At 39.3% G+C, this 11,256-nt stretch overlaps 2 protein-coding genes across 3 annotated transcripts in view; both read right to left on the reverse strand.

Moving 5' to 3' along the window:
* Positions 1-6,271, reverse strand: part of Rph (Rabphilin) — a 132,269-nt gene extending 125,998 nt beyond the window's left edge. Inside the window, exons 1-2 of one of the 2 annotated variants that reach the window (XM_076399881.1) lie at positions 5,850-6,271; positions 5,739-5,792 (exon numbers count right to left, since the gene is read on the reverse strand). The gene's annotated coding sequence lies outside the window, so the exon portion shown is untranslated. Of the gene's footprint in view, positions 1-5,169; positions 5,456-5,738; positions 5,793-5,849 lie in introns of those variants that run through there. The other variant, XM_076399885.1, reaches the window with a different exon arrangement.
* On the reverse strand, positions 1,137-2,894 carry LOC143193654 (uncharacterized). The gene is made up of 7 exons (XM_076399979.1): positions 2,791-2,894; positions 2,445-2,732; positions 2,070-2,358; positions 1,940-2,011; positions 1,685-1,882; positions 1,341-1,620; positions 1,137-1,261 (listed from the first exon to the last, which is right to left on the reverse strand). The coding sequence occupies exons 1-7, from the start codon at positions 2,892-2,894 to the stop codon at positions 1,137-1,139; spliced, it is 1,356 nt and encodes a 451-aa protein (XP_076256094.1).
* Positions 6,272-11,256: the final 4,985 nt, after the last annotated feature.

The following is an 11,256-nucleotide window of genomic DNA, read 5'->3' on the forward strand; positions in this document are numbered from 1 at the left end:
TCAGCATTCGATAATGTTTATCCTTCTGCCAGGAATTACGTGAGATGCAGATTTGCTTTGAGTTCTTCGGCGAGCCATTTGAATTATCTTCTTTTGTGATTTGTAGGTCTTGATGCAAGTCCTCATTGCTTCTGCCAAAGCTGCGCTCACTGCGTTACGAAATATCTTGTTCTGAAATATTGTAAAAATGTATGTTGCTATAGATGCAGATGCAATCCCACAGTTGTTTACCATACAGCTATGAGTTATTGTCCGAGTACGCATTGATATTTTGAATTTTTTTCTTGACTATATTTTTTAACATGTTATTCTAATTTAGTTTCACACCCAGTATCATACTTAAATATTTGACACTATTTTCGTATAGCCCAGTAGCGTTCTTTACCTTCAAGATCGGTGGATTGTCTAGTTTTTTGTTAGTAAAGTTGACAGGAACATATTTAATTACGTTTGCTACATCGTACACTCTGTCAGTACCACTTGTTGCCACCTCACCGTGGGTGCTAACTTCAGGTATGTACAACGCCTCGAGTAGATCTGTGGGCTACTGAGAATTGCGGGAAAATTCGAAACACCTGAAGGTCGCTACAGTACTCCCACACCAGAATTTTACCGACAATGAATATACAGATTACATATATGAATACAAGTATACAAATACCTACAAACATACCCTAATACCTTACATACCTTACCTACGTAATACTATATTACCCTAATATAAATCTCGATACAAATAGAGCAAAATCATCTATACTTACACCTATCTATATCTAACGGATTAGCGGTATATGTTACGTAACACAAAAGGAATATTACAAGAATGACATCCTAGCGATAATTCTAAATGCGTAATGCTAATTTGTGATTTAAAAAAGACAAAAAAAATTATTATCTAGACCTTTAAGACAAAAGGGACCTTACCCCCATTTGCTCTACAGTACGCGGTTTATCGTCATTTCTACCTGGGTTGATTATGGAAATCCCGCCTGTTACCGATTGGGAAATCGAACCCGTCTTGCTGATCGTCTCAGTTGTAGGGGAAATGAGGAGGTTCTCGTTGATATGGTATGCTGGCTTCAATCTATCTATCGACATCGGGACTTGTTTTCCTCGCATTAAAACGTTAATCGTAGTTACGGTCCATCATAGGGCATCTGCAGTGGCGTTTTAGGGCTGTCGTGACGTACGAAGACGTGCGTAGCTGTGGCAAGGTCTTTGAAGACGAAAATCTTGCTGTCGCCGTGTCTTGTTCCTTCAACTGGTCGCAACAACTCGAATTGCTTTCGTAAATTGCGCACGAACTCGACGGAGTTATCTACCTCCTTAGCGTTTTTTACCAGGAGTTCGCCTGGCAATCGTAATGGTTCGTCGTAAACCATCTCTGCTGTAGTCGATTGTAGATCCTCCTTTCACGCAGAACGAATACTCAGCAAGGACGGTTTGGAGGGCTTCCGCCCAGCGGTCAGGTTGGAGGCACTTGATCGCGGTTTTTAAATGACCGTGTGTGTGTGACCATACCGTTGGCAGCTGGGTGGTAGGCCGTTGTCTGCAGGTGCATGGTTCCCATAAGATGATTGAGGCAACGGAAGAGTCAAGATTCGAATTGTCTGCCCTGATCTGTTGTAATCCGAAGGGGGACGCCGAACTTCGTGACCCAGTTGCTGTAGAAGGCCCGTGCTACGGTCTCTCCTTCCCGGTCTGGTAGGGGAATCGCCTCCGGCCACCGCGAGAAGCGATCGACGTACGTCAGGCAATACCTGTAACCTTGGGAATACGGCATTACAACTAAATTCACGTGGACATGTTCGAATCGCCGAGATGGCATTTGAAAGATGCTGATCGCAGAGGAGACGTGTCTAGTGATCTTAGCTTCCTGGCACTGGACACAAAACGAGCCCAGATGTGACAGTTATTATCGATGGATGGCCACACGTACCGTTTCTTCATTAGCCGTACTGACGATCTGACTCCAGGATGTGACAGCCCATGAATTGCGCTGAAGGCTGCCCTGCGGAAAGCTTTTGTGAGAAATGGTCTAGCAGTTGGTGTCTTGCATCACAGTAAACCGCTGTCGTTGAACCAGGGATGAGAATTCTTCCCGTGTCCAAGTCCGTGTTGCCGTTTTCCAAGTAACTCCGTAACTCCTCGTCTCGTTCCTGGGATGCTGCTAAAGCCTCGAAATTGACTGCTGGAGATGTAATCTCATCGATGCGGGAGGGTGCGTCAGCTACAATATTGTCCTGCCCAGAGATATGTCGAATGTCTGTGGTGAACTGACTAATGAAATCGAGATGACGGAACTGGCGTGGAGACGTGGAGTTTTCTGACGGAATGAGAATGTCAGCTGTTTGTGGTCTGTTAGAATCATGAAGTGGCGTCCTGTTATCATATGACGGAACCGCTGCACAGCACTGTAGATCGCTAGTAATTCACGATCATACGCATTGTATTTGCACTCCGCTTGGTTAAGTTTTCTTGAAAATAAACCAAGCGTTTTCCAAAGGTCTCCTACGCGTTGTTGTTGGGCGACTCCAATGCAGTAGTCTGAAGCGTCGCATACCAGTGATAATTCTGCCCCTGGTTCCGGATGTACCAGTAAAGTTGCTCGGGTAATCTGATCTTTGCATTTCTCGAAGGCTTTTTCTGTTACCTCATCCCACTTGATCGGCGTCTTCCCTTTTATGCTGTTCTTCAGCAGTTCGTTGAACGGTACTTGGGTTCCGGCTGCTCTGGGTATAAATCCCCTCTCGCCGTTTCTGGCCGTTCAAACTCCCGAATAGCAACCACCTTGTCTGGGAGCGGATCAGCTCCTTTTTCTGAGACCCAGTATCCGAGGAAGTGAAGTTCGGGTAGGCCAAAACAGCATTTACTAGGATTGACCACCATGCCATATTGCTGCAGACGCTCGAACAGAGTTTAGATGATGAAAAGTTTAGAAAGATGTTGACGATATTCCTCCTCTGTTGTTGATGCCACCAGGATGTCGTTGACGTAGGCATAGCAAAAATCAGGTCCCAAAAGTACCTCGTCGATGAACTGTTTAAAAGTCTGCGCTGCATTTCGCAGACCAAAACTCATGACGGTAAATTCATACAATCCGAAAGGAGTTGTAATTGCGGTTTTCGGGACATCTTCGGGTGCCACGGGTATTTGATGGTATGCTCTGACTAGGTCGATGGTTGAAAATACCTTCTTCCCGTGGAGTGTCTGTGTAAAGTCTGCAATGTGCTTTACAGGGTATCGGTCTGGGATGGTGCATGAGTTGAGCGCTCTGTAATCGCCGCAAGGACGCCATTCGTCGCCTTTTTTGGGGACCATGTGCAACGGAGAAGACCAGCTACTCTGTGACGGGCGGCATAATCCTAGTTTCAACATGGTCTCGAATTCCCTCTTAGCGTCTCTTAGTCGGTCTGGAGCCAGTCGTCGTAGTTTCGCAGCTACTGAAGGTCTGGGTGTCGTGTTTATATGGTGTACCGTCGCGTGTTTTACGGGGGCCGTTTTACATGCACCATCGGATCGAGTGATTTCCGGGAACTTCTGCAGGATGTCGTGATATCGCGAGCTGTTGTTTATGAGTTTTATACTCGCGATATTTTCGTACTGCGATTGTCTCCCGTTGACACTCATGCGCGTATTCCGATCCACCAATTTCCTGTTTCGTAGATCAACTAAGAGGTCGTAATGAATAATAAAATCGACCCCGATATTAGGCCGCGACACATCCGCAATAACGAAACTCCATGGAAAATCGCGTCTTAAACCAAGGTTTAAAGTCATTGTCTTAAAGCCATACATCGCTATGATAATCCCGTTCGCCGCAGTCAGATCTTAGTTCGTTTTTTTTTTCGATGTCCCTTCACCAATCGCCGAGGAAACACGCACAAATCCGCTCCTGTATCCACCAGGAATTCCTGGTTGCTGTTCCGGTCTTTGACGAATAGGCGGCACGTGATATGATGGCCGTCACTTGCCGCCATTAGTGACCGCCCGGCTGGTTTCCCGCATTCGTGTTTAGGCTTTTATCGTAACGGCACCCCGGTCTGCATCTCCGTGCCCTTTCGGCGTAATTGTAATGATACCAACACAAACCATCGTAGAGCTCGAAACCGCGAGTACGTGATCGGTCGCGACTTGAAGAGCGCGATGACGATCGGCCACGGCTTGACGAGCGCGACGATGACCGGTTACGGAACGACGCGCGTTGATGCTCTGCTATCTCATCAACTTTGGCTTGCAGCCCGTGAATTTGCAGCTTTAACCGCGCGAACTCCTCCGCCAATTGGCTCTCTGAATTATTCATCGGTGCTGTACCGCCTGCTGGCCGCCACGGGCCTACGGAGTATTTAATGTTGTCCGCGATTTTCGCCAAGTCTTCCAGCTTGGTGCTCTCTTGCTGCGCCGCAATACCATCTCGGGTAATAGGGTCTAATTTGTTCATCCACATTACTTTAATGTGGATATATTGGTATCGGGGCCCGCTGCGTCCCCTGCTAGTGATTGTAATCGACGGAGAAACTGCCACTGGGTCCGGTCACCGATTTCTTCCCGTTCGAAGAGCTGTCGTGTCCGGTTCTGGATTGACAGTTCTAAGCATTCCCGGAGCGCCTCTTTTAATTTGCTGAATGGATCTTCAGGTTTCGGTGGGGGATTAAATAAGAGGCCGCGCATTTCCTGAGTATAGATGGGGTCCAGCGCTGTCCCTACGATTTCAAATTTTTCTACAGTTGTGGTTATCCCTGCGTGTTTCAAGGTCCACTTGACCTGCAGGAACCACATCTCTGGATCGTTCGGATTGAACGTAGGCAATCTGATGTTTGAAGAAGACACAATGCTTTTCAACAAATAAAAAAACAACAAAATGGCGTCGCAAACCAAAAATAACTAAACCTTCAAGAGTCCGGAAACGAAAATAAACCAGAAAAAAAAAACAAAATGTGGAATATAACACCATGTCGTACGTCGGGGTCAGCACTTTAGAGTACAGGTGCAGTTAGATAAAGACAAAATATTCGGCTATTTATTTCGGTACGAATGGAATCTAATTAAATGCAGAAGAAATGTTTATTTTTAGACGAACAAATATTAAACAATAACAAGATATTAAACAATAAACAAGATCACACTATAATAATTTAAAAAGAAAAGAAATGCACGTGGCATGGTTACCTTCAGGTGATAGGAACAGTCGACACGTCTGATCACTCTCAGAGTCAGGAACGGAAAGAAACTCGAGGCGTCGCGTCATCCCCTAGCTTCACCAGCCGAGGTTGCCACGGCGTACCCTCTGTCAGTACCACTTGTTGCCACCTCACTGTGGGTGCTAACTTCAGGTATGTACAACGCCTCGAGTAGATTTGTGGGCTGCTGAGAATTGCGGGAAAATTCAAAACACCTGAAGGTCGCTACAGTTACATATATTTCCTGCTTTTCAGAAAATCTAATCACTTGTTTCACTCTGAAGGGATTGTTGGAGACACAGATTCTCTATATATTGTGTAAGAAGCATTGTGTTTAATTTATATATGAAGCATACATCTAGGAATGGTGCAGAGTATATTTGTTTGGTTTTCGAATACTTTTGTCTGAATCCAAACTAATATGAGATTAACGGATTAAGAGATTAAATATTCTATTGTAATATGATCCTCGTTATTCAAATAGTGTTCTCTCAAATATTCTGATAAAATTGCCAATAGAAATATAATAATAATGTGCAAAACTTGATAGTTACTTACCAGGCTTTATGTCCTAACTTCTTCCGTCACAATTCAACATGCAGGTACTAAATACTAAAGGTTAATAAATCAGTAAGATTTATTATAGATATTCTAAGTAAGAACTATTACTTGCTCTACAATATTTTTGAAATGTAGTTTTCAGTTTCCTCTGGTTCGTTTTTAAATGCTTGCATTGGTTTTGCATTCCAAATCCACAATGTAGTATTTATTTTTTTCTGTTGGGTAATTTATTTCACGTCTAGACTGCTAGAATTGCATCTGGGCATTGCTAATTATCTCGCAGTTCGGTGTGTATACTATGGATGTTAACATGACCCTTTTGCACCAGAGGGGTGAGCGTAGTCGATGTCAGTCATTTATTTTGTGTATCAATAAGAATTTTATCTACTTAAACACTTGAAAAACGGCTAAGAATGAACACGAGTTCTTTGTGGAATGTTGTTTACGATTTCGTCTTATCGGAGAGCAACAGAAAATAACTGGCATTAAGAATAACAATTAATTATTTCAAATATTAAAGGTCATACAAAAATACAGATTTACGTATATATCACTAGTGTAACCACAGCAATTGTTATTATTTGATAGTACTCTTATGCAGTGTAATTGACATAAATCTAGTATCTGATTTATGATGTATATTTCTGATCATGCGCATATGTGAGAATTACTGAAAAAGCATTTTCTAATAACCAACAACTTTTAACATCTGAATCTCAGTTCTAACATCAGTACCCTCTATAATGTTTCTTAAAATCAGAGGGTAATAATATTATAATAGATCTTTATATTTTTTTGAGTGCATAATAAGAATTAATTATAGAATTGAATATTAGTTATCGAACGAAATCAACTAAAGCAATAGTACTGTACTGTTGGAAAATAATTTAATATATTTTAATATCTATATTAAAATTATGAAACTAAGCATAAGCTATTCTTGCTTCAGGACATACAAATAAGTTAAATATACGTATATACGAAATAAGTAATACGTAATAACAAGTCAAGTGAAAAGTCATCGGCATACCATAGTTAAACACATTTTTTGGCAAAATTAGTCTTTCCTATTCAACATAACTCCCTTCAAGGGTGATATTTTCGATACCATTTTTGGAGTACGATTTGTCCTTTGGTTCAAAATAGGCCTCATTCTCGGCGATCACCTCTTCATTCGACGAAATTTTCTTCCCAGCGAGCATTCATTTGAAGTCTGAGAACAGGAAATAGTCGTTAGGGCCAGATCTGGAGAATACGGTGGATGAGGAAGCAATTCGAAGCCTAATTCATGGATTTTTGCCACCGTTTGCACTGACTGTGACACGGTGCATTGTTTTGGTGAAGCTGCACCTTCTTTTTCTTTAAATGTGGTGATTTCTCGGCAATTTCGTCCTTCAAACGGTCCAATAATGCTATGTAGTAGTCTCTGTTGATGGTCCTTCCTTTTTCAAGGTAGTCAATGAAAATTATTCCATGCTCATCTCAAGACACAGACGCCATAATCTTGCCAGCCAACTGTTGCGTTTTTCCACGCGTTGGAGCTTGTTCATCGTATGCAATCCACTCGGATGACTGTCGATTTTACTTTGGAGTGAAATAATGAGTCATGTTTATTACGCTTGATTATCTTCAAACACTGCTCCAAATCATCAAATCGTCGTTGTTTTTAGGCGAAAGTGAGCTTGCGCGTCACCCACTTTGCACCGAGCTTTCTCATACTAAAATATTCGTGAATGATATGATGTATTATTTTATCAATACGCGAAATTACTTTTTATCCATTTTTTCACAATAACAAAAGTTGCTTCACTCAAAATGCTATAATTCACAAACTAATGATCCGACAGCTGTCAAATTTATACACGCATCTTTTGAGGTTTAAGGCTAATTAAAAAATATATGGATTTAATTCTAGTAGTACCATCTATGTGTCAGGCTAAGGACTATTCATTTGACCTGTTAAATAAATAATCAATAATATAACAATAAAACTAATAAACAAAATAAAGTTTTTTTTATAATAAAAATCTTATATTTCTACGAAATAACTCTCAGGAAAAACACGATAAAAGAAAAACTTGAAAAGATCTTAAAGTAAATTAAACCGCCTGAAAAATTATATTTCCTTGTCAAACGCAGATTATTTAAAAAATTCAATTAAATAGAAACACCGTGCTGTAAATCCTTTCAAGCTCATTTATTTACTTTGTTGTCATCCCAATAAACAAGTAAACACCCGTTTTATTCTTTGTTAACTTTTTTCTTTGAAGAGCTAAATTAATTTACGGAATATTATAGAACTTTAATACTAAAGAAATATCTATATACGATATGTGATGATTTACTAACGATGCCATTTCAATAATAACTTAAAACATGTGCTGAAATGTTCCGAGCCTAGAACACACAGATACTTTTATTGTATTCACCGTTTTTTTTAGTTAGTACTAACCTTAAAAAGAAAGCTGTTAAAATTTCATGATATTATACTCGTTGCTTGTGAGTTATTGTGCTAAGAGGGACACTACTTTTGTTATCTTCAAAACAATGGATCAAAAACAATTTCGTATTTATATTTAATACAGCTTCTTGATTGAAAAAAATACCGCTCAAGCGAAGCAAAGGCTCTAAAAGTGTTATAAGGACTCCAATTCACCAGAAATAATAATAAAACATTGACGACCACGTTTGCTGATTTCAAACATGGTCCGAGTAGAGTCGCCGATGACGCGGAACGCGTTCGGACGTCGAAATGAGGTGGTAACGCCAAAAAACATTAAAAAATTCACGAAATCGTTTTGAGTGATCGAAAAGTGAGTTAGCAAATATCGGAAAGATATTAAAAAATCCTATTGGTTTTATATTGCATTTGACTATCAGAAGGTTCTGTTCAGAGTGGGTGCCACGTTTGCTCACTGTTTGATGATTCTGAGCAGTGTTTACTCCGGAGTTAAAGAGATTGTCATCTGAGTGGACAGCAACTGAAATGATATTGAAATGTTAGAGGGGCGCTGGAATGAATGTGCAGCTCTCGATGGACAATACGTTGATCAATTTGAAAGCCAATTTTGAACAAAAGAACGCGTTTTCTTTCTTATGCACGGGACTTTTGAGCCCATGTGTTAAAATATATTCAATCAGTGTTTAAATATCACTGTACATAGAACACTGAAACTAAAAATTAATTTTGTGATCATAGATTAAGATTTTATTACAAATTCTTACCTTGTATAATAAACTGAATATTGTATTGCGTATTGCTAATTCGTATGAACTATTTTATTTATGATTATGACTTACCTTAATATTCAATCTACCAATTATCATCTCTACGAAGGGTTATATAAGCTTGACATAGAATATAATAAATAAAACCTATGTCAGAACCTATTGCCGGCCCCTTATTTTCCTTCACATCCTATAAAACATGCAATATAAGATTAATAAATGTAATTTAATGTCATTCCCGAACATAATTTATCCATCATTCAATTAAATCAATAATTATAGATAATTAAGGCAATTTTTATATACTGAAATACCTTTTTATTTTAAAACAGGATGGGAATATTAGTTTTTTGTATTTTAAATTTGTATTTTACATCAACAAATGATATGAAATGGTTTATTGGTAGGAAAAGTATACTATAAATAATTTCTCATATCTCCTTTATTATACACATAAATAAAATTTTGTAAATTATTAATATTATTGCTGAATTATTGAATTAACCGATAAGTCTTATTTCATCATCATCAAACCATAATCGGAGTTTGGTGAGAAAGTCAACTTTTCAACCAATACGATGCTATTGATGCAGCAGGAAATTTATTCACCAAATTTCGCCATAGTTGGCGGTCTGTCGCAGCTGGTCTAGCCTCGTACAATGTCAGTTTCCTATTTTTTAAATCGCTTTCTGTGATTTTGGTCTAGATCTCTTGGAGAGCCGTTCGCTGTTTTCAAAAGGTCGATTTCGCCACAGATCTCTATGAGTTTACTTCTCATTTAATAAAAGTATCCGAACCACTTTAATTTGCATCTCTGAATTTATTCTTCAATTATGCACTGATTTATGCATTACAGACGAATGTTCTATTAGGGCGATTTACCCGCGATTTCGGTTCACCAAACATTAAACTATGTTTTGAACTGTTTATGGACTTTATTCACTTATTTTAAATTCTACACACTGCACATGTTACTTTAAACGTTTACATTCTTGTTCTATCTTTCAAATTTTACTGTTTTTCTTTTCTCTAAATTTTAGTCTTGATTGTAAAATTTCTTCTGTTCCACACTCACCTCCAAAAGAAACAGAAGCTCATATAGCTTGGCTGATTCGACTTATTACCTCGGCGATCGATGCCACTTTCTTGTCCTGTATTGCTTATTATCAATACGTGATTCCTGCTCTGCACTTGCTCCCACTGAATGCCGTTAAGATATACAATATCATCAGCGAGCATGGGAGGGTTAAATAGTTTGTAATATCACATTGACCGCCATATCTTCTTTTTCCCTGTTTTTTGTTTAAAGAGCGTTTACATTTTCTCCTTGGCGAACAGTAGCTCGCACCTCAAATACATTTGACAAGTTATTCATACTGTCCCACAGCTAACCCAACCATCGTAAAATTCCTAAAGGAGTTTAAGATCTTTAATAGGAACATCCTTAACTTCCAACGCTGTCCAAATTGAGTATACGTTGAAAACAGAGCAATCTATAAAAATGACAATTGCATGCTTTCTACATTCGAGACTGCTCTTCCTAGATTATTTCCTCGCGAGCTCTGTGAAGCTTCTATTGTATGATCTTCAGAAACACATTCCCGACAAATGATAGGAGACTTATACCTCGGTAGTTCTTACACTGTTTACTGTAGCCCATTTTTAGAGTAGGTACGTACAATTATCACTTTCTTCCATCCTGACAGCACACTCTCCGATGGCCATACTTATGTGAGCAGTATTTGAAGCTGTTGCAACCGCTTCGTTATCTGTCAGTTTATTCTTGTCCTAACTTAGTCGACTCTACAATTTAATGATTTTGTTGTGAATGTGTTAATTGCTGGTGAAGTAGCTGTGACTGTACAGATGTATGAACTCTCTCCGTTATTTGAGACATTCATCTTGTGACTTTACGAATGTTCTATCTGCTTTTTGAATAGTTTCGTTCGCACATTTACTTCTTACGCTCAATCTCCTATCTAACACTCCTATCTGGCAAATGGGTAGTCACAGCATTCCAGTAATTTTCTCTTTCTAGCTTCTTCACACACTCTGAACTTCTAGCTCAGAGTATTCGTCATGATATATTTCGCTTTTCTGCTCTGACATATAATTTGAGAACTAACGACAAATAAATTAACTATTAATAACTAACCGCAATTTGACTGTAATCTGAATTGATTTAAGCAATATTGTAAATATCAACGGCATACAATTAGAGCGAATGTTGGAGCTTAAATGCCCATTTTTCTGGTCCTACTTCAATTCTACGTAGAAAAACAAAAAT

The sequence above is a fragment of the Rhynchophorus ferrugineus genome, unplaced genomic scaffold (genome assembly GCF_030347505.1).
Source record: "Rhynchophorus ferrugineus isolate W39M unplaced genomic scaffold, kcgeb_rfMv2 rfM3, whole genome shotgun sequence".
Lineage (NCBI taxonomy): Eukaryota > Metazoa > Arthropoda > Insecta > Coleoptera > Curculionidae > Rhynchophorus > Rhynchophorus ferrugineus.